Source organism: Colletotrichum higginsianum, chromosome 9 (genome assembly GCF_001672515.1).
Source record: "Colletotrichum higginsianum IMI 349063 chromosome 9, whole genome shotgun sequence".
In the NCBI taxonomy this organism is placed as follows: domain Eukaryota; kingdom Fungi; phylum Ascomycota; class Sordariomycetes; order Glomerellales; family Glomerellaceae; genus Colletotrichum; species Colletotrichum higginsianum.
The window spans coordinates 3,561,503-3,583,833 of NC_030961.1; the positions used below are offsets into that span (position 1 = coordinate 3,561,503).

At 55.5% G+C, this 22,331-nt stretch overlaps 7 protein-coding genes across 7 annotated transcripts; 4 read left to right on the plus strand and 3 right to left on the minus strand.

Annotated features, from left to right (window-relative positions):
• Nucleotides 1–1,081: 1,081 nt before the first annotated feature.
• On the plus strand, nucleotides 1,082–3,036 carry CH63R_13282 (Tubulin beta-1 chain; the record flags this gene model as incomplete). The annotated part of the gene is made up of 7 exons (XM_018308256.1): nucleotides 1,082–1,093; nucleotides 1,184–1,207; nucleotides 1,316–1,341; nucleotides 1,438–1,479; nucleotides 1,589–1,643; nucleotides 1,750–2,534; nucleotides 2,640–3,036. The coding sequence occupies 7 exons, from the start codon at nucleotides 1,082–1,084 to the stop codon at nucleotides 3,034–3,036; spliced, it is 1,341 nt and encodes a 446-aa protein (XP_018152673.1).
• Nucleotides 3,037–3,410: 374 nt separating this feature from the next.
• CH63R_13283 (TLC domain-containing protein) lies at nucleotides 3,411–4,988 on the minus strand (the record flags this gene model as incomplete). Its single annotated transcript, XM_018308257.1, has 4 exons — nucleotides 3,411–4,046; nucleotides 4,109–4,396; nucleotides 4,460–4,773; nucleotides 4,844–4,988. 4 exons carry the CDS (start codon nucleotides 4,986–4,988, stop codon nucleotides 3,411–3,413), a joined length of 1,383 nt encoding a protein of 460 aa, XP_018152674.1.
• Nucleotides 4,989–7,622: 2,634 nt separating this feature from the next.
• CH63R_13284 (uncharacterized protein) lies at nucleotides 7,623–8,198 on the minus strand (the record flags this gene model as incomplete). Its single annotated transcript, XM_018308258.1, has 2 exons — nucleotides 7,623–7,961; nucleotides 8,031–8,198. The coding sequence occupies 2 exons, from the start codon at nucleotides 8,196–8,198 to the stop codon at nucleotides 7,623–7,625; spliced, it is 507 nt and encodes a 168-aa protein (XP_018152675.1).
• A 1,513-nt stretch (nucleotides 8,199–9,711) lies between these two features.
• CH63R_13285 (C6 zinc finger domain-containing protein) lies at nucleotides 9,712–11,508 on the plus strand (the record flags this gene model as incomplete). Its single annotated transcript, XM_018308259.1, has 4 exons — nucleotides 9,712–9,870; nucleotides 10,013–10,504; nucleotides 10,574–10,847; nucleotides 10,916–11,508. 4 exons carry the CDS (start codon nucleotides 9,712–9,714, stop codon nucleotides 11,506–11,508), a joined length of 1,518 nt encoding a protein of 505 aa, XP_018152676.1.
• Nucleotides 11,509–14,556: 3,048 nt separating this feature from the next.
• Nucleotides 14,557–15,780, plus strand: CH63R_13286 (Duf500 and uba ts-n domain protein; the record flags this gene model as incomplete). The annotated part of the gene is made up of 1 exon (XM_018308260.1): nucleotides 14,557–15,780. One exon carries the CDS (start codon nucleotides 14,557–14,559, stop codon nucleotides 15,778–15,780), a length of 1,224 nt encoding a protein of 407 aa, XP_018152677.1.
• Nucleotides 15,781–16,674: 894 nt separating this feature from the next.
• Nucleotides 16,675–18,209, minus strand: CH63R_13287 (26S proteasome subunit P45 family protein; the record flags this gene model as incomplete). Its single annotated transcript, XM_018308261.1, has 4 exons — nucleotides 16,675–17,181; nucleotides 17,231–18,037; nucleotides 18,092–18,151; nucleotides 18,207–18,209. 4 exons carry the CDS (start codon nucleotides 18,207–18,209, stop codon nucleotides 16,675–16,677), a joined length of 1,377 nt encoding a protein of 458 aa, XP_018152678.1.
• Nucleotides 18,210–20,184: 1,975 nt separating this feature from the next.
• On the plus strand, nucleotides 20,185–21,089 carry CH63R_13288 (Ubiquitin-conjugating enzyme; the record flags this gene model as incomplete). The annotated part of the gene is made up of 3 exons (XM_018308262.1): nucleotides 20,185–20,445; nucleotides 20,554–20,828; nucleotides 20,915–21,089. 3 exons carry the CDS (start codon nucleotides 20,185–20,187, stop codon nucleotides 21,087–21,089), a joined length of 711 nt encoding a protein of 236 aa, XP_018152679.1.
• Between the last annotated feature and the right edge of the window lie 1,242 nt (nucleotides 21,090–22,331).

Genomic DNA, 22,331 nt, shown 5'->3' on the forward strand with positions numbered 1-22,331 from the left:
CGGACGGAAGAATGATTGCTCCGGAAGGAAACCTCCACGAGTTCGGCGTTTGTTCAAATAGGCAGCAAAAAGCCGAAGGGGGGGACGGTCAGGGGCGCCTAGCAACCAACCATGCATGCAACCAGCACGGTTACACCACCCATTGCCCACAGCGACAGTACACCGTCCGATCAAAAGATGTGTGTGAGTGTCTCTCTGTGTGTGTTTGCACGGTGAGGGAAACAAAACACAACACAACAGGATTGTTTCGCCATTGACAGGCAGCACTCCAATATCCATCCAGGGGACTCATTGGTCGACGGTGACCAGGCAGAGAGGACTCTTCTGGGCACACTAAACATCCCCCCCCCCCCGTTGATTCTTGGAGGACACGAAGGACAAAACACGCACGATGATGCGACCAACTGCTGAGATTTCACTGAGCAAAAAAAGCATCTCGGAGCATCACTCACCAATCATTTCTGTGGATATGAGCTCAACGCGGACTAGCTCCGTTCCTTTCGGTGTCACCTCCGGGCAAATCGAGGGGTGTGAGTGAGTAGAAGGTCCCTCTCTCTTTCACTCTCGGTCTCTGTTCTGCGTGTCTCCTCTCTTTCTGCGTGGGTGTTTGTGTGTGTGTGTGTGTCGTGTCCCCTATCTCTCTCTCCCTCTCACTGAGATCTCACTCTTGCAGCGGTCCCCTCCCCATCTCTCAAAAAGGATAACTAAATTGCGCCGTGCCACCTCAGCACGCAGGCAGCTACCAATTCGTCAAGGCAGCCATTTAAAGATGAATGAGCTTCCACAGGTACGGTACATACACATGCATACAGCACCGCACCATGCATGTGGGGGGGCGTTTTGTGAGTGAGATCCAGACTGTCTGTTTCTGTCCGTACCTGTCTATCCGGCCGGCCCTATCCGGTACGAGGCGAGAAAGCTGCTGTTGGCCGGCCCCTTGGATAAGGGGGGTTGGTTGGTTTGTTGTGATTTATGGGCAATACGTATCTATAAGATGGCCTTCGGTCGTGAGTAGCGGGGTAAATCTCTGTCCTTCACCACCAGCTTTTACTATCCACAACCCGTATTCTCGAAATTCATCATGCGTGAGATTGTGAGTTTGTGACCCTTGATGGTGTGGCACATGACACATTATCTATCCTTTTGCGTTGTTTGAATGCGAGCTGACCCGACGACTCGACAGATCCATCTTCAAACCGGCCAATGTGTACGTATCTATCCATCTTCTATTTTCTGCTCCTCTTGTTCGAGTGAGTGTGTTTTGATGATGATGATGATGATGATTATGAACCCTCAACTGACGATGATTCCGTAGGGCAACCAAATCGGCACAGCCTTCTGGTATGAGAATGAGAGAGAGACACACAGAGTGTGTGTCGATGCATGCATGCATGCATCGTTGAGGAGCCGCAACTGACGCTGCCCACTCACTACCAGGCAAACCATTCATGGCGAGCATGGCTTGGATCAAGATGGAGTGTGAGTGTTCCCTCATCTCAACAGCCCATCGCGACGACGCGACAGACAGCTGTCCGTCCCGTCCCGTTGTCTGTATCCTTGGGCATCATCATGCTGACTCGAGAGACAGCTTCCGCGGCACCGATGAGCAGCAATCCGAGAGACTGAGCGTCTACTTCACCGAGGTGACTAAACATTTCCCACCGCCTCAACTTCCTCCTCTCTCTCTCTCTCCGTCTTTCGCATGTTCAGCCTCCTAACCAACGACCCCCCTTTCCCCCCCGGATGTAGGCTGCGAAACAAAAGTACGTCCCCCGTGCCGTCCTGGTCGATCTCGAGCCCGCGACGATGGACGCTATCCGTTCCGGTCCGCTCGGCGACTTCTTCCGCCCGGACAACATGGTCTACGGCCAATCCGGCGCCGGCAACAACTGGGCCAAGGGCCACTACACCGAGGGCGCCGAGCTGGTCGACCAGGTCCTTGACGTCGTGCGTCGCGAGGCCGAGGACTGCGACAGTCTGCAGGGCTTCCAGATCACCCACTCGCTCGGCGGCGGCACCGGCTCCGGCATGGGTACCCTCCTCATCGCAAAGGTCCGCGAGGAGTTCCCCGACCGCATGATGGCCACCTTCTCCGTCCTGCCCTCCGCCAAGGTCTCCGAGGTCGTCGTCGAGCCCTACAACGCCACCCTGTCCATCCACCAGCTCGTCGAGAACTCGGACGAGACCTTCTGCATCGATAACGAGGCCCTCTACGACATCTGCCGCCGCACCCTGAAGCAGGCCCACCCGTCCTACGGCCACCTCAACCACCTGGTGTCCAGGGTCATGTCCGGCCTGACCACGGGCTTCCGCTTCCCCGGCCAGCTGAACGCCGACCTCCGCAAGCTGGCTGTCAACCTCGTGCCCTTCCCGAGACTGCACTTCTTCACCGTCGGCTTCGCGCCCCTCACGTCGTCCGCCTCCTTCTCGAACCTCGGCGTCGCCGAGCTCACCCAGCAGATGTTCGACCCCAAGAACGTCATGCTGGCCTCCGACTTCCGCGACGGCCGCTTCCTGACCTGCTCCACCATGTTGTAAGTTTTGCTCCATCTCTCTCACGCACACTCACTCTGCTTCTCTCCAGACTTTGTTTGTGTGAGCCTTTGCTAACCAATCTTTCTTCCTTCCCCACTACGCAGCCGCGGAAAGGTGTCAATGAAGCAGGTCGAGGACCAGATCCACGCCATCAAGACCAAGAACTCGGCCAACTTTGTCGAATGGATCCCCAACAACATCCAGACGGCCCACTGCTCCGTGCCGCCCAAGGGCTTGGACGTCTCGTCCACCTTCATCGGCAACTCCACCGCCATCCAGAACAGCTTCCGCAGGGTGGGCGACCAGTTCAGCCTCATGTTCCGCAGGAAGGCCTTCCTGCATTGGTACACCGGCGAGGGCATGGACGAGATGGAGTTCACCGAGGCCGAGTCCAACATGAACGACCTCGTGTCCGAGTACCAGCAGTACCAGGATGCCGGCATGGACGACGACTACGCCGACGAGGAGTACGGCGAGGAGGCTCCCGCCGAGGAGGAATGAGGCGCCGGGCCTTTTTGTGGCTCAATGACACTCCCCTGCCAGCAGGAAGTCTCGCTCTTCCGCATCATGATATATACTTTAATCCAGCGAAGCAAAATGGTGTTCACGTTTGCCATCATGCATTTCGAAAAGGCATTGTGACAGTATTCTTCTCTCTTCTACATTGCTAGCACAGGCAGATAAGACAAACTAGTGATGTTATATTACGTTGCTAGAAGCCTTGACTTGAAATTCTTCAGGCGGCCTCCAACTACTCCAAGGTCCCAATCCTCGCCTAAGAAGCCAGCGTTCTTGCGAGCCTCTTGAAGCACATCAGGGACTGTGTGAGTTGTGACACGCGCGCTGCCACGGTAAGTCTCTTACCTGGAACACCCTTACTCGATCTGCTTCTCGCAACCGATTCTGTTGAGCAAATCTTTCCGGTCACTCTGGCTGTGAACCCGGGCGCCTCTCGCCCTCGAACCGGTGTCTCTCCTGGCGTTGCGGCGCTCCCAGGCCTTCAAGTCAATGGACTCCACGCCGACGTCTTCCTCTACACATAGAGCCTCCACCATCTCGTACTCAACCTGCTCCTCCTCCCCCTCGTCGTGATCCTTCTCTTCCTCGGTCTCATCTTCGCTCCTGACATCTTCCGCCGGCGATCCCTTGAGCACCCGGACCGTCACCCGGACGATGAAGAAGGACCACGTGCAGATGACGACCTCGAGAGCGAGCAGGAAGGTCAAGAAGCCCTTCGTGACCCCGTCCGTCATGCAGACCGTGCCCTCGGGATCCCTAAACGGCTCGAGGAGATGCGACCAGCCTTCTTCGGGCGCCGGAAAAGGGCCTTCGATGTGCCTGGTAGCGCCCCGGAAGCACGGCTGCTTCAGGCTCCGAGGCAGGTCGTAGTAGACGCTCCAGCAGGCCATGAGGTAGAAGACGTGCCGCGTCCAGATCCACACGAAGAGGAACACGCCGAACACAACGTCGCACAGGGTCGTGAAGCCGGCGTACTTGAGACACTTGGCCAGCTGTTGCAGCCGTTAGCAGGACGCATTCATTCACCGACACTTCTTTCCCCGGCCAGACCTACCGGTAAGATCAACTCGATGACGTCCATGAGCACCAAGATCAGGTGGCCGACTCGGGTCTGGTGGTAGGCGTAGCATGCGGCAATGAGGGAGTTGGTGATGGCGTGATGGACAATCGTCTCCCAGTAGTCCTTGCGGCGGACCTCGATGTTGACAGAAACGACCTGCTGGGCCCAGTAGGCCCATTGCGTCAGGATGTACATCTTCATACACCCATCAAGCTCCCTCTTTGGCCAGTCGGTCCAGAGCTCCTTCATGTCAAGGTAGTACGGCGACTTGCAATAGAGATACTGGACATTCGTCAGTCATCGGAACGTCCGGGAAGGGCTGTGGATGGCGTCGGTGAATGGTACCGTTCCCAGCGGCCAAAGAACGCTGTAATAAGCCAGCATCCAACCTTGTTCCGAGAACCGGGTGATGTCCTTCGTCTTGGAAATTCCCAGATGCCTGCCGAGGGGTGCGAGGACGTGTCGCATCAAGGCCGCGCGAATGCCGATGCACAGCATCACGCAGGATGCGACGAAGCAGAGGTCATCGTGGCCCGCCCCGTACTTGTTCGTGGTCGGGTTGTGATACGAGAGCGTGAAGAACTTGGACGTGTAGGGGCGCGAACCCGGAATGAAGGTGTTTGCGATGAGCAGAGGAGCGATGGCGTAGAAGGCGAGCCCTGCCCGGGTACGATGAGGTCTCGTCAGCATTGATACGTTATGAGAGACCGTCGTCTCCTCGTGACATACCAATCTGGTTATGGAACAGCCATTGGGTCAGCCTCGTCACTCGGGTACCCTCGATCGCTTGAGCTTGGGTTTTCGCGGCTCTGGACCATCTTGATACCACAGGCGCGGGCGCCACATGCGTGATGTCGATATTGGAATTGCTCATGGTCCTTGGAGCTCGTCAAGAGGCAGTTCGTGCGAAGCTCGGCTTTTCACAACAGATCCCAATTTGTTGACAAGAGGCTTCGAAGACGCACGTTTCGCTTGAGGAGATGGGCGGGCAGTATCCTTATCCCCTACGCCCTTCCTCCAACAGGACAATCTGCCAAATGGGCCGTTGGGCCCTTTACAGGGCGGTGAGACACACGTGTGGATGCAGGGGGTGTCATCCCAGGGTCGGATTGGGATGTTGTAAAAGTTCTCGTAACGAGCACCTCGTAATGAGCTGCCTCCGTTCGGGTCTCCACGGGTGACCGGCCAGAGAGCGCATCTCCGCCTATGAGGCGTAACGTGAATGCATCGCCCACCAAACGAGTGTGAGCACTCGAAAGATAGCCCAGCTTCACGAGCTTTGCGCCAATAACCTTGCCTAGACTTGGGGTTTGTACCACCTTAGCTAACTATAAGAAGGGCCTGACTCAACCATGCCGCCCTTCATAAGTCCATAACTACAGAACCAGTCTTTATAATGATTCCAGCTTAATTAAATCATTGCATGGGGCCAGTTGTTTCAAAACTTGGCTCACTCATAACAAATGATTAATGAAAAATTCGTTGGAGATATATCTGGTTCAGTTTTTATTTTTGGTATGTGAAGCGTTTGACATTCTTATCAATCACGATGTTTCCCAAGTTCGGGTAGTACTGCGACACAAGGGGTACATAAAAAAGCCCCGAAGATGGAAAAAGGTAATACTTACTTTTCGTTTATGTTACCTCTACGTCAAATGCTCTTAGGACTATGTCATTCGAGGGAGGAAATATCAGAGATGCTTGCGTCGACCGTCGACGCAGAAGAGCATCCTGGAGCCGCGAGCGGAGAGCATAATGGAGGTTTGCAGTGGACCAATGCAGGGTGACAAAGATCCCAGTGCATCCACGCAACTTAGGACTCATGGAATCTTGTCACTGGGACCAGTTTTCAAGTCTACCAGGAGCCAAAGTGATGTTTATTTTGTGCAGTATTGGGTTCAGAGATGGGTGGTTCAAGATTCTGCACTCCCCTCTGCCAGACCCTCCAAGCCTCTACAGACAACCTCATCTTCTGCTTAATTCCAAGTGGGAGTCTAGGAAGCATCAAGAAGAAACAGGGAAAGTCTTGGCGAGTTACACTTCGTACTTCCATGGTCGATACAGATGGCCTCAATCTAACCAGGTAGTTACCATGCGTATCACGTCGCTTTGATATCCAAGCGCGGACAAACAGTACTTGGCCAGAAGCCAGTCGTCTCTAGGACGGCGACCTGATGGCCGGCAGCAATGAAGAGCGAGCAACAATGTGCTCAAGGTGTTTTTTATTGTCTAACAGAGTCTGATGAAAAGTAGGGCAACTCCCCTCCGGCTGTGTTGGCGGTGCACCTGCGCAGTCGGTCAGGCAGACCTCTTGAGCTTGTATGGCTTCAGCTAAACCATACTCAACATGATTCCATTTGTACAGTACCTAAAGTGATCCAGCCGAGCAGACAAACCAGTATTGAATTGCAAGAGACACTGCCTTGAAAACTTTCATTCAGCTGGCGCAAACTACAGAAAGACCACAAAGCATGAGATAGCAGAGGGTGGCAGCTGCACGGGAAGCAATGCGCGATACATATCTGCGTATTTGGTCCTGTTTCACATCCAATTCGCCAGCATGGCCAAGTGGTAAGGCATCGCACTTGTAATGCGGGGATCCTGTGTTCGATCCACAGTGTTGGCACTCGTTTTTACTTTTGCTCTCGCTCTCAGCTTACCTTCTTCACCCCGTCGCTAGAACATGCGTCCAGTGGTTTCTTTTTCTTTCTTTTTCGCCTCTGAGGTTTCGATCGCATTATCATTTCGTAGCCAGTCAGTCGCATACATCGCGTAGTTCGAAAAGGCCCGTATTGTCCACCAGGCATCGGTGACATTTCTAATCGCTGAAGACACACGCACACGATGCTATATCGGAAAGGAGATTGTCCCAATCGATCAAGGACCTATCGCCGGACGGACACAGCTCGCTAATCAAGACATTATTTCACCAGTAATGTACTGACTGGCTTGTAAGAGAAGACATAGTAACGTCTTAACTCAATTGGCCCAGATGCACGTTATCTCGGAGGTAGCGAAGCGAACCCGAGCTGTTAACTCCTGTTATCCAATCTTTACATCAGTCCCATCTCGATATCGGAGGGAACTCAGTCGGTAGCCCAAGAATCAAGTGGGTCCCCCTTACCAAAAGCGTTGGATCCTTCTCGTGTGAAGCCGATAGGCAGATGGACCAACTCCCGGAATGTTCGCCGGTTCTAGTGCCGAGCTAGGAAACCGATGGATGTTCGTCTATGTGATGCTTACAGCCTGCCGCACCCCCAAGCAGGGAATTCAAACGACAAGTCGCAAAACGTGGTGAGCGCGTTGAAATGGCAGAAGTGGAACATCAATTGGGTCATTATGTTTTCAAGCAATGCGCATCGTAGCGGCCCCCAGCACCCGTGCTGACTCGAAGTACCCTAAATCACTTGAACTATTCACAGTCCGGGTATCCATTCCTTCCAACGCCAAATCATACCATAGCCGCCGTATTGCCTAGCCCGTGTATCCCCTTGAACAGAATCCCAATTTAGTTGTGCGAGTGCGCATCGACCCCGTCCTCGTGCTTGATGACGGCGTATGTCTTCCCGTTGGGCGCGTCCACCTCCAATTCGCCCCTAGCGCGAATGGGCGACATCTCGTACAGGCGCTTCGCGATGACGAAACTGCCGGCGGCCCAGACCCAGACGAGAACGGCGATTGAGCAGGTGAAAAAGAGGGTCGGCACGAGAACAAGGAGGGCGACGCCGATCCAGAAAAGCGAGAAGACGACAGCGACTCCGAAGGCGAACGCGATGGTGGATGCGGAGAAGGAGACGAAGACGAGGATGGGGATGAAGGAGAAGATGAATTGAACGAGGAGGAAGGCCTGGAGACGATACGTTAACGTTGCAAACAGGCGGCGGTGAGTAGGGCATCATTTGCAGGTCAGACTCACAAAGAGGAAGGGCTGTTCCTGGGCGAAATTGTAGGTGTTGCCGTATGCTCTCTGCCGCGTGTCCTGGCTGACGACGCGGTTCACTTGGCGTTGGCCGTAGGCAAAGACACCGGCGGCGTTCTCCTTGGCTGAGGCCTTGATATCAGTGTAATCGGTGTGCGACGCCATGGTGGGATTGGGTGTGTCGAGGTTGGTGATCGAAAAAGGGAGGTCTTGGTGTGCGGTAGGGTTAATGGAGAACGAGGATGGATGCAGAACTGGGGAGATATCGATGTGCCAGCGCCGGGGGATCTCGATTTATCAGGTGAAAGCGTAACTCTGGTTCCAAGGGATATGTCACCAATGGAGGGGTCGGGTCGGACGGAGATTGGAGCCAAGGGATATCGAAGAAGAGAGGGGGGTTGACACACACAGAGAGAGAGAGGCCGAGAGAAAAGGAGAAGCTAACCGTTACACGGCAAGCGGCAGGCCGGTGACGACGGAGTGATGGAGAATGTGCAAGTTGGCGGCTGAGAACGGACGGAAGACGCCTCCTTGGTGCGACGGGTGCTAGCGGCGTCGTGTGTGTGGTGCGATGTTGGCTTCTGATACTGACGTTGTTGATTCCCCTGGGGTTGCTGATGGTCATGGGCTGAGCTTGGGAGGTAGCGGACGGATCCTCCGTAGCCATCCCCATCCTCATGTGGACTTGTTGCCCCAAGCCCTTGGGGGGATTTTGGGGGGACACGACCCTGAGCATCCACCCATATACCTCCCCAGTCCCCAGACCTTCAGGCACAAGCGGGAAGTCGCGTTACGCTGGGGGGGGCGCGTCATGCAAGTCGCAATTTAGCCCGTCGTGCCTGCCTTCGCTTCGAGGTGGGGCATCAGGCCCCCTTCGAGCAAGCCACATGTCTGTGCACCAGCCACATATTTTTGATGTGCACCTTGAGGCTCGAGCTAAAGCTCGGTCGCACGAGCTGTGACAGAGCTTGGGCCACCTCCAGCTGCCGTCCGTGCGCTAGCATGTGTTCAGGTATCTGTCTCCTGTCTGGTCCAGAGAAAACGGAGTGACTGCAGCAGGGGGCAGTGGAGACGCCCCCCACCGTTTGTGGCCCACTCGACACCGTTCGTCACCGATCTGGTATCCACCTATCACGTGATAGACTAAGCCGACCCGGAACGGGGAAGCTCCATGATCCAACGGGTAATTTCCTCGGCAGTCCGAGGGAGCGAGCATCCATTTCTTTCGGGCACCTCCAACACGGATCTGGATCTGCCACATCTGCCGTGTCTTTATTTCTACTTCTTAGCGCCGCTCTCCGTCCAGGCGCGATTGCTTATCAGATTTCGCGAAAGTCATCAGCGAACCTCCTCCTCCTCCTCGCAGCTTGCGTTACATTGCTGCATCTGCATGGGTTTGGTCGGTCTGCAGGCCGCGACGCGGAGCTCCGGGCCACCCCCGTGACGTTTGGTGGTGCTGGTGTGTTGGCGCCACAACCGTATGCTTCTGCTGCGCTGCAAGACGCACGCGGCAGTATGAGAGGGAAGCAACCAGGCTCGGGGATCAGACATCGTTTGGATCGCATCTCGTCCAAGCGCCCCGCCTTCTCTTGAGACACCCCGTTCCAGTCGCGTCATCGTCGAGAATTCTCCTGCGCTCCTTCGAGAGATTTGTTGTTGCACCCACACTCCCAATGCAATGAGTGGCGCGTCCGAGAGGACCTCGCTCAAGGACGAGGTGGCCGCCGTAGAGAACGGCCACAGTCAACCGGGGATGAGTTCGACGTCGCGCGGCACTCGCATCGGCCACAAGAAGTCGCGGAATGGGTGTCAGCAGTGCAAGAAACGACGTGTCAAGGTGAGTTCAGTGCATCTGGTCCATCGATGAGGGGGGAGTGTGTGTGAGAGCATGGCGCCAAGCCTTGAGCTTGGAAACCCGGTCGCCTCGCCGAGTTGCGAGCATGGGATAGTGAATGACATGTCACTGACCACGAGTCCAGTGCGATGAGAGCCGGCCATGTCGCAACTGCGTGCGGCACAATGTCAAGTGCAGTCTTGTCCTGACGCCCTTTCCAGCACCGCTGCCGGCCGTAGGTGAATCGCCCAAGCCGGCTTTCGAGGCCGCCAACACGGCGACTCCGGGCAGTGTTAGGGAGGCTTCGACGACCAGCCGTCCCGAAAGTCGGCCTGAGAGACCCTCACCACAGCTCTCGTCGTTGAAGGACAAGGTCGCCGCCATCCAGGGCTTGCTGTCCGAGTTCTCGGCCGAAGTGGACGCTCTGAATCACGGCAGCCGCGATAGCTTCAGCGGCTCAACTCATGACTCGGTCCAGGGCGAGTCTCGAGACGCTCATAGCGTCTCAAAGGCCGACTGGATGGTCGACATGCAACTCATCCACCACTTCACCTCCAACACGGCACACACTCTCTCCGAGAACCCAGACTTTGTCCATCTCTGGACGACAACGGTACCGCAAATCGCTTTTTCCAACGTGAGTCAAGCCCTCTCTCTCTCTCTCTCTCTCTCTCGGCCTGCGCCTTCCCTCGGCTAAACCATGCAGGACTTCCTCCTCCACGGCATCTTGGCCATATCGGCCATCCACATGGCTCACTGCAACCCCGACAAGAGGGAAAAGTACGCTACCATATCTGCTCGCCACCAAAACATCGCCCTTAGCCAGTTCTCCCCTGGCTTGACCGAGATCGGCGAAAACAACGCCGATGCATACGTCCTGCACGCAATATGCATCTTTCTTGTCAACACTTACTCCATCGCCAACCCCCAAGGCCCAATCACCTCCAGGGACGTTGCTCAGTCTTTTATTCTACTGCAGGGTATGTCGGATGTCATTTGGCCATCAGAAAGAACATCAGTCTTCTTTTCTCTGACAGGTTTCTTACAGGAATCAGGAGCATCCTCGCTCTTCCCTTCGCCCATCGATACATATTCAACGGGCCACTGGCCCGTTGGCTTTACCAAGGCAGCGTCGAGCCCGCGGTAGGGGGCAACTACTCTTCCAAGATCGACGACCTCCTCAACCTCACACGCAGCATGGCGCCCTCGGACGATACCTTGACCTGCCAGTCGGCCCTCGAGGGCCTCAAGCATACATTCGCCGCCGTCTCCACGCCCCAACACAGGAAAGGTCTTGTGTGGCGATGGGCTGTGTCTCTTCCCCAATCCTTTCTCGAGCTCATGAGCCAGAACCACCCGATGGCCCTTGTGATTCTCATGTACTACGCGGCGCTGGTCTATGCCTTCGAGCGGAACATGTGGTATCTCACCGGCTGGGGCTCCAATGTGGCCTCGGCCTTGGATAAGGCCATCCAGGAACCGTGGAGAGAGTGGATTCAATGGCCCTTGAGGTGTATTCGCGAGGGTGTCGATATCCGGCAGGTCGAACCGCTTAAGCCAGTTGAGGGCAATCCCAGGACCCAGCTCCCCACCATCAACTTCAACCTGGGCCTTTTCAAGCCAAGCGAGCCGCCTCCGTGAGCAGTCAACATCGTTCTGTCCCGCGTCCACTCGTGAGGCAAGAGACAGACGTGCCATCCTCACCAAACTTCCTCGTTTAAGGACACGCGGCCTACCCAATACGCGTCACCGAGATTCCGGAGGTCACTCCATTGATCGATCATGCTTTCAGCTACAGCTGTGTGACCCTATCCTGGAGCAACAACTGCCAATTTCTACGCCTCCAAAGAAGGTGTGCCAACTTATGGCCCACGACGATACCGTTAGATTTTGGTCAAGCGGTCCTGACCCGGATCTGCCGTCGGTCCATATAGCAACGTCTAGGTTGCCTGCGAGCACCAGACACTAGCTACAACATCAACACCAAGCTACAACGTCGACACTTAGCTACATGACAACACAAAGGTCCCGGGCCTGAGTGTGAGACTCCCTGCGTCAATGCCGGTGTCGAAACCATACTCCGTCGAATGCATCGCTCTCGGCCAGACCGCAGCAATCCCCCCTTTGCCGGGATTACTGCACGTGCCCAGTGAGCAGAGACATCCAGATACCACGAAAAAGGCCTGAGTCACTCTTGACTCGGCCTCAAGCTCAACTCCCGGAGACCATGGCAGTCCAGGTGGGACAACTTGGAACCGGGTGAGAAGAACCCCCGGCGATGAAGACATTGGTGGTTCAGCACCTGGCGAGCCAGGCATGCAGTCGCATACAACAAATAATTCCAAAATTGATAGCCCAGACTGGTGTGGTATTTCTGCCGTAGCTGCCGCGACGACTTTCTGCGGCGGGCCAGATCTGGGCATTTCAAAAGACGGACAGTGTGATGGCGCCATGGCTGCACGACCGTCTCCCGCCGCCTTATTGTCCTCTGTCTTACCGTACATAGAGCCAATCCACTTTCTGAAGGCTGTCAGTCCTGCATGTGTACAGCCAGCTCTAAACACAACGTCCATCAAGTTTGCTGTAAGACAGGGGGGGGGGGGGGGGGGGGGGGGACACATTTTGTCAAAGAACTGAAGCCACGAACAGTCCTAATCTCGACGCTAAGAGCTGTGGTTTTACTGATACAAATTAAAAGAAAGTCAAAAGAGACATCGACTCAATAAATATAGTCTTTACGTGATTGCACAATTCATCGATCTTTTGCCATTAACAAAGATGGGGCAAAAACAAATGTCCCTAGCAAGGCTCGAACTTGCGACCTTTGGATATCCCGACCTTCAGGTAGGGTCATATAGAGAGAATATGAGACCAACGCTCTACCGACTGAGCCATAGAGACAACGTTGCATTCCATTCCCACATACAGAAATAAGTAGCGCAATTGAGCACCCGAGCGCCAGAATTACGGGGCCGCAGCCGGCCAGACCCGGAATTCGAGGCCGAACCCGTCGTGACAGTCGGACATGGTGCAGCCCAGAAGCCTAAGGGCCTGCGAAGGGTACATACCGGGGCTCATAATGCTCATTCACGATGCATCAATCACTTTCAGGATTCGGTCAATCGTTGCCATTAGCTGCGGTTCCCCTTCCGCCAAAATATGTATTGGGCCTGCCAACTCAGCTACTGCAAATAGCAAGGATTCTCTTCGTGTTGATTGTGAATGAGGGTTGGGGATATATCAGCAGGCCCTCGCGGATTTCAGCGAAGGCGTGTCTATGTAGACCAGAGCCCGCCTGCCGAGGGAGCAGCAGATGTCTCCGCCGGATGAGCATCTGCCCACCAAGGCTTCCTTTGGGCTTGTGAATTTGGTACACTCCTAGTCAAACAGAGATTCAGATTGCCAAAGGGGTGTTTTGGATCGCCAACATGCTGATGTTTTTGGTTGGCTTCGGTCCTAAGATCCTTCAAGATGCGTTAAACGTGTCTCACTGTGAACCAGCTCTAGAAGCCATCTCTTATTCAGTGATTGACTTTCATGTCACAGTGACTTGTGACCACCTCTGATAAGGGACCAGTTCTGTCCGTAGTGCTATGGATACTCAATAATCACGACGATGCCGGGGTCAAGGTCTGTTTTCGTGTATCCTCATTGCCCACGAGCAGTCCCCCCCTCATACTCTCACCACGCCTCGTGTTCTCGAGTCTCTTCTGCCACATCCAGCACGCCTTCCCCGGATGATATCACAAGCAAAACTCACCGCTTGATGAGAAAGTCTTACAAGCTCGTCGATATGATTCTTCTCCCCGCTGGCACAGCATCACTAATCGTCGGGGGACGACGACGGCACTGACGCGTTTAGCAGGCCTCCCGCCCTCCTCCCCCCCTCCCTACAATTAGATCCTAGTCTGGACCCTTCTCGCGAACTGCGCCACAGTGAACACCCATTTTGCCTTTTTCTTCTCGCCCTCGCCTCCGGGGATGGACAGGCAGCTTCAGCTCCCTCTTCGTCTGAATCCCCCAGGTCTGCACATTCTCATGGAGGGATGCAGCGTGTCACATGAAACAATAGGGCAGGCTCAAGCTTCGGGTCGTCATCGACATGGGATGACTGGAGGTCTCTCGCCGGCTTCACTACCGTTTATCAATTCTTGGCTCTTGGATCCGCATGCTCGGCGTCCTGTTCCCCTCTTAGTTGCTTTCACAACTCTCTGCTACCTTCGAATGCCTCTCGTCTCTGATTGACATCGATACACCTTGAATGCGAAGACTAGCGAAGCATGAAAAGAAAGAGCCCTAAGCCTCCCAACGCTTCACTACATCGTGACCCCATTGGTCCGCCAGTCTCATCTTACTCCCAGTAAGGTTCGCCATGTTGGAAACCCCCCCGCGAGGCGAGACCTCTTCCCGCCGTCGCGAGTGAGCCGTGAACTCCGTCCTTGCGGCGTTTGGTGTAGGGGAATCCTTGGTGGTCGCCTCCCAGCCGAGATGCGCTTTGATGGGGTATATATCATGCTCACGAGCTCTGCTTGGGGCTGGTATACTCCAGATACTGTATCCCGTCAGGTTGGCAGAGATATCAGCCAAGAGCTGCATGAGAATACCCAGTCTTGCCAGTGGTCAATATCATCAACTGTCTCCATCCAATACTCGATACCTGTCTCAATTCTCACAAACCCGGCGATCATCATGATCTTCAGGCACAAGCGCAAGCCCACGGCTCAAGAGGCAGAGTCACAATCCACCTACTCCTCCTCGCCCGACACATCCTCCTCTTCTTCCTCCTCAGCAGCCCGCTCGACCCTCTCACGCCGCCTCTCCCTCTCCCACACCCTTTCTTCCCTGCGGCCCCGACCCCCCGACCCCGACGCCCCGCCCGTCATCAAACCACCGGGCCGTGGCATCGGCGCCCACGTCCACAAGATCACGACCACAGCCGGCATCCCCTTCAACAAGGCCGCCCACCTCGTCGGCGCCGAGGGCTGGTTCCCGCAGACCATGCCCCGCGAGTGCGCCAAGGCCGCCCGCATCCTCCGCTCCTTCACCGACCAGCCCCTCGGCGACACGGAGCCGGCCCCGTCCCACGCCCGCGGCGAGCCCTTCCACCCCCTCGGCGTCACCCGCCGGTCCATCGTCACGATCCCGTACCAGGTCCTCGCCCACTGCGCCGGCCTAGCCATCTTCAACACCCTCCGCGCGGGCGCCTACATGGGCTCCCTCGCCGCCGGCTCCGGCCTCGTCGTCGCCCGACGCCCGGACGGCACCTGGTCGCCGCCCTCGTCCTTCGTCGTCTCCACGCTCGGCGCGGGCTTCATGTTCGGCCTTGACATCTACGACTGCGTCCTAGTTCTCAACACGCCCGCCCAAGTTGCCGCCTTCACCCACCCGCGTATCTCCCTCGGCGCCGAGACCTCGGTGGCCATCGGCCCCGTCGGCACGGGCGGCGCCGTCGAGGCCGCCGTTTCGAGGACCTCGCGGTCCATGTACAGCTACATGAAGTCTCGCGGGCTGTGGGCAGGCGTGCAGGTCGACGGCACCATCATCCTCGCGAGGCAGGATTGCAACAGCGTGGCGTACAACGAACGCGGCATCTCGGCCCGGAAGATCCTGCAGACGCAGGCCGAGTGGCCCGAGGGCTCGATGCCGCTGTGGCAGACGCTGATCGCGCTCGAGGGGCGGTACGCGATGGACCCGGACATTGCAAGGGAGCTGGCAATGATGGGGCCGCCGGGAGACTTCACGCCGCCGATGGAAGAGGACGAGGAAGAGGAGCCTGCGCCGGCCTACACGCCTCGGGCCGCGCCGCAATTCCGGTCTACTTACGGCGGCGAGGAGGGCGTCATGAATGCGAATCAGAATGGCGTGGAGCCGAGTGCCGAACAAAAGGAGATGATGCTCCGCCGGGGGGCTTAGGCGAGTCACTGGGGTTTGTACATATCTCGGTGTTTTCATGTGTACCTGCTTGGAACCTTGAAGCTATTGGGTCAGGTTGTTGGTTCTGAGCTCGTCTTTCGCCCCGAACGCTGACTGGGCAAAATGGGCTCGATCTCATTGTCGAAGCGCTGTCTAAGACTGACAGTTCACCTAGCTTCCTATTTCACGACGTCTCATATCTACGCACTTAATTCACTTCTGTCACACCCAGTTCTCAAATCAATGAGGTCCAGTTCCAAAGCGGGGAATTCCAATCCAAGCTTCCGGGGTTTGCCTTTTTAGCCAGGGATCTCCTTGAACATCTACAGCCGCAAATGCCAGGATGTCTTCCCAATGTCAGAGGTCCAGACTCCAGGCCCAGCCAAGGCTAGATGATGGCCAGCTGCTCATGTCACGAGGTAGAGTTCATCTAGACAACTACCCTTCCATCTCACACAAGGTTGTCATGATGCCGCTCCGAGAGTTATTTCGCCGTTGAGACCACAACATGCTTCCCCTCGGATGCAAGGTTATTGGGGTCTTACTAAGAGGCGTCGTTATTGCCAATGATTAGAACTGACGGTGAATTTCCAAGCTCCCGGTGTCCTCGGCATCCCGAGCGGAGTCGAAATGCACCATCTTGACCTCAATGGTGATACTCGAGGGGCCAGTGGACCCTTGGTCGTGCACGCCCTGGCCTTGGCCATGAACTCTCGGACCATCCTTGACAACCGGTGCCACGCAGCAATCACAATTTCACACAAGGACATGCAGTCGAATCGTTCCAGTGTCGTTAATCAATGCCAAGTCAACACCAAGGCTTGCCTTGCCATTATCTATCGTAGTAGCCCCGTCTAGCCCTAGCCCCAGCTCCGTACAGTCGTCGTACACCAACTACAAGTACAAGCCCTCAGGCTCACTCTCCTGCTTGGTGCGCAGGACTCTCTCTCTGGCAGACCGGAAGTCGGCCATCTGCACGCGCATGCGGCGCTCACGGAGGGCCAACAGACCAGCCTCGGAGCAAATGGCCTTGATGTCGGCACCAGAGAGGTCGTCCTTCTGCGAAATGAACTCCTCAAGGTCGACATCGTCGTTAAGCGACATCTTGGATGTGTGAAGAGTGAAGATCTTGCGCTTGGTGTTCTGATCGGGGTTCTCGAAGAGAATCTTTCGGTCGATACGACCGGGACGGATCAGGGCCGGGTCGAGCGTCTCGATCTTGTTCGTGGCCATAATGACCTTGACGTCGCCGCGATCGTCGAAACCGTCGAGCTGGTTGAGGAGCTCCAGCATGGTTCGCTGGACTTCACGCTCACCACCCGAGGTCGAGTCGTAACGCTTCGTGCCAATGGCATCGATTTCGTCGATGAACACGATCGAGGGAGCATTCTCGCCGGCGACCTGGGATTGTCAGTAAAGAACAAGAAGACAGTAGTTGAGTCGAAAGTACCTGGAAAAGCTGACGGACAAGGCGAGGACCGTCACCAAGGTACTTCTGGATAAGCTCACTTCCCACTATACGCAGGAAAGTGGCCGAGGTCTGGTTGGCGACGGCCTTGGCAAGGAGCGTCTTTCCGGTACCGGGGGCACCGTAAAGGATGACACCCTTGGGAGGCTTGATACCCATCTCTTCGTACAGCTCGGGATGCAGCAGAGGCAGCTCTACCGACTCTCTGACTTCCTGGATCTGCTGCTCCAAACCACCAATATCGGCATATGACTCCGTTGGCGCCTTGTCCAGCTTCATCACACTGACGAGGGGGTCAGCGTCATCGGTCAGGACACCGACGATGCTGACGCTCTTGTGGTGGAGCAGGACGCTGGCGCCGGGCTCCAGCAGGTCCTTGTCGACGAAGCTCATGATGCTGACGTAGTACTCGGGACCGGTGGTGCTACTGACGATCGCATGGTCATCGTCAATCATCTCCTCCAACGTGCCTACACCCATGGGACTGCCACGCATATCGTCGACACGGCCACGCTCGTCGGCCATACGGTCGACATCGCCCTCGGGGCCGATGGCGGCACCCTCCTTGGCGGCCTTGGCCCGGCGAAGACGCTCCTGGTTCTCGACGTACTCCTCCTCGAGGATCAAGTGATCGTGAATTCGCTGCATTCGTAATAGGCGGAGTTTGCATCGGCTGGTGGGGAAGACGGCAGGGAGCTTCGCAGCGGCGCTGGTGCCGGCCGCCTTTCTCTTCTTGCGGCCGACTCTGGTGGTGGGACGTGGGGGAGGCTCGTACTTGGGCTTCTCCTTCTGCATTGCGAATCAGCCCGTGGACCTGTTGATTTTTGCTTCGGAATGGCATACCTTCTTGTCCTTCTCGTCCTTTCCATCACCTCCGCCACCCATTCCTGACTGGTTTTGACCCTACGTAGCTGTTAGATCGAGGTCACGACATCTCAGGACGGCAGGCAGTGCATACCATCTTGCCACGGGGAGCTCCGAGGGCTCAGTGGAACTGTGAGGATGCTTCTCGTGTGTCGATGGTGGAAAAAGCTGGTGAACCTCTGATTCGGTGGCCGGTCGAGGTGTTGTCGATGAGCTTGTGATGATGATGAGTATAGGTGGATTACGGAGATGGAGGTGGAAGCGCAGGGGAGCAAGGCAAGGCTGCTGCTGCTTGCGTAGGTAATCACAGCCCCGGTGTACCTACCTTACAGCTGCAGGCGGCAGAGAAACGCGACGCCGGCCGAGCTAGATCGGATTCGGAATAGTTCTTCCAGAGTCACGTGCGATAGTCTCTATCTTAGTCATTCTGCTGAGTCAGCCAATGCTTCCCCATGCCACCAGTACGATATAGGTAGGTTGTCGAAGTAATGTGCCGCATATTCATGATCATCTTGTTATTATGATGGCGAAGATATTTTAGTCGTCATTAAGTGTATAGGAAACAGTGTTTTATGGGTTTTCCGCATCAATATGTGATCATCTCCAAGCTGAATCATTATCTTTCTAGTCTCTTTCGCCTGCATCCCGTTGCATTTTGCCTGCTTGAATTCAAGACTCGGAGTAAAGTGTGGCACAATGTTGTATAGATCGCAAGGCTCTGCAAGATCGTCGAGTGAAACTTTCATACGCCTCCAAATTCCAGAAGTATCCTTTCCAACCAAAGCCGACTTGGCTGTCGCGTGCCCCAATGCAGCCTTCTAGAGTGCATGAAGCAGGGTCTACCCGAAGTCAACCGAGACATCGCCAGTTAGTCCAGGTAGGGAGGAGGATGGCTTAACTGACGTTTTGACCACTTATATAGCTGTATACATGGAAAGAACGTTTTTCCTCGCATATAAATCCACTCTTCGCTTGACGGGCAAGTTGGCAACAGCAGTACCCGTCGGAGAGATGCTTCTCCAGGCTGATGGACCGACATTGCAGTGTCAACTGGGGTGCGAAGTGCAAACGGGTCGAAGCTGGGTCACGGAAAGAAAGGGAGGCATTGCCAGTGGTCATTACTGCTTTTTCAAGTTCCATCGAGAATGGCACACATCCTGTCCTGCTAGAGCTATCTACTTGAACTGATTTCGCAAAAATAACACATACATGCCAAAGTCAGTTTTCAACTTGGTTGTTAGAAACACGAAGCCATGATGGTCCCACATGAGGTCGCACAGGTACACGATAACAGAAAAACGAGTAGTGCCATGCATAACACTAAACACAATATAAGGTTACTTTGCAAGAAAGCGCAGGACCATGGAAGCTTCCAAGCTCATGATCCGTCTGTCACGTCTGTGTAAGTGGAGGACTCGGCTACCCCGAAAGTCATGGCGTATTCTCAGGATGTTTATGGGTCTTTGCTTAGCCAGCAACTACTTCGCGTCTACAACCAACTCAGCTACTGCGTAACGTAGTTCGCTCCCTCGACGATGCCTGTCTGCCACGATACAAGGCGGGAGGCTGGCGTTGACATGCCCGGTGACATTCCCCGTTGGGCACTTTTTGCGCCGTCGCAACCCCGCTTGTCCGCCTTGTCCCCAGTGCCTGCCGCCTGCCCAGGCGCCGTAGGCCAATGACAGCCCCTGTGCGTGCCCCTTCCAGGCGGCCCTGACAATCCATGGGCGCTAAATTAGCGGCCTAGCACGGACCATTCCAGCATCATCTCTCTTCTTTCCCGGAGCCTCTGACAGGAGGGGCACGTTCACAAGTTCCCTGCGGTCAGGACCTTTGGCCTCCGACTCCCACACTTGAACACTCAAACAACCCCTCGTCCACGCAACTTTGTCCTGCTTTCAACCTCACCCAACAAACACAGAGATACAGAATATTCTCCTCCCAGACCGACAACCAAGAAAAGTCTCCATAGACAACGGTGTCCTTCCCCAGACACATCGTCCGACTCCACACACAAACGCACTACATCAAGCACACGAACAAGCCGGACAAGCCCAAAAAGCACCGGCACGATGGCCAGCCCAAAGGAGAGACGCATCGCAAAGGAGCTGATGGACATCCAAGCCGACAGGGACAACTCCGGCGTCTTCGCGTACCCCATCGACGAGTCCAACCTCCTCCACCTCAAGGGCTCGTTCCCCGCCCCTCCCGACACCCCCTACGCCGGCGGACAGTTCGAAGTCGACATCAAAATCCCCGACAACTACCCCTTCAAGTCCCCCATCATCAAGTTCGACACCAAGATCTGGCACCCAAATGTCAGCAGCCAAACCGTACGCCTCCCCTCTCCACCTAGCTAGTGGGCATGCCTCGTCCCCCCACCGCTAGCCCAAGCCGCTTCGCCTGCCCACCCTTGACACTGTTGATGCTGACTGAAACAGGGCGCCATCTGTCTCGATACTCTGGGCAGTGGCTGGTCTCCTGTTCAGACCATCAAGACTGCCCTCCTCTCCCTCCGCATGCTCCTCGAGTTCCCGAACCCCAAAGACCCCCAGGATGCTGAGGTCGCCAAAATGATGCTTGAGAACCCTGAAGGTTTCGCAAAGAAGGCGCATGAATGGGCTGTGAAGCACGCTGGTGCCCCACCCAAAGACTTCGACACTACAAAGTGGAAGAAGGAGTCTGCAGCTGAGGCCAAGGCCAACGACGAGAACAGGTGCGTTTTCTCCTACTATTGGCACTGTATTAAGGCTGTGTGCTTGTGTAACCTGGCGTGAAGGATGTAGGCTGACTGATTTACAGGTACATGGGCTACAACAAGGAGCTTGTCGACCGCTTTGTCAACATGGGATTTGAGGTGGATGCTGTTGTTGACGCCTTTATCTTTGTGGGTATTGACCGCAACAACGGCGCAGACTACGAGCTGGAGGAGGCTTATATGGGAGACATCACTGCTCGTCTTCTGGGCGAGCAGTAATGCAAACTTTAAACGCCAACACTCTATGCTGCTTGACGACCGACGACGGCGCCTTCGGGCCTCGGTCTTTGGCGCCATTCGGTCAGATGGAGACATGGGAAAGCAGTCACAGGGACACCGAATCATGAGGCAACGGGCGGCGGCATTGCATTGGAAATGGCGTTGGTTAACATCTAGAAGGAGGTAATCGGCGGATTCGAATTTCTCTTCCCTATCCCAGCAGGCTTACGGCGATGCAGGCTTGGACGTTGAGGCAGACGCAGTGCGGAACCTGAAGCCATCGTCAGGAAGCACCAGCTCTTCAGAGCTCAACCGCCTGCCCACAGTCAGGTGTGTTGGGTCCGACTGCGACGTTTCAAAGCTTTCGGCCGGGTTTAAGTGGGAATAGGCAACGAGCGGTTGGGTCATGGAAGGGCATGGAATTTTCGATTCTGCCCGGGCTTCGTGCCTCGTGCAGTTCTGCATCACGGACATGGCGTTTGGGGCACCGGAGGGACACGCGCGTTTTATTACTGGCTCTGGTTTTCGAGATCAGTTCTCTCAGTCCGAGAACTATGTAAGATACAACAGGCAGCGACCTTTTTTTTCATTTCTTTCTTTGTTTGCGCACGGAGGTAGGTAGTATGGACGCAAACTTAGCTTTAGCAGCATTGCATCACTTCATATCACATCTAATCGCTTCCTTCCCCCCGGCCTCTGCTCCCCCTCTTCCCCATATTTTCCTGGGCCGCGACCGCTTCCCCTCGAGGACCCTTGCTTCCTCGGGTATGGGATGGGGAGTCGTACGACGGCAGGGCCCCGACGTGCCGAGATGGCGCAAGACGGCAACGAATGGGGAGCGGGAGAGCGGGTAGTGAGCGGGTTTGGCAAGATGTAGAAAAAAGTGTTTTAAAAAGCTTTGGGGATTCGAAATAGGTACAAGACATTTTGTTCCGGGGGGATAACGGTCCCTACTTTCTTCTTCAATATAAGAGGGACTTTGGTGTTTTCCCACCCTCGATTCGTCTGCCTTGCCCCCCCACGGGTGTTCCTTCGCCCAAATCCTCCCCCTCCAGGTCTATATCAAGTCGTTCTTGGGGGCCAACATGTTCCGAAAACACAACAACGTAACTCGCACGATGCAACAAGGGGATGGGGGGAAACCGCCTCGTTGACCCTCCTACGGCCGAGAAACGATTGTCCCCAAATAATTCCGGCGGCGGCGGCGACGACTAGTACGACGACGACGCTTTCAAACACACA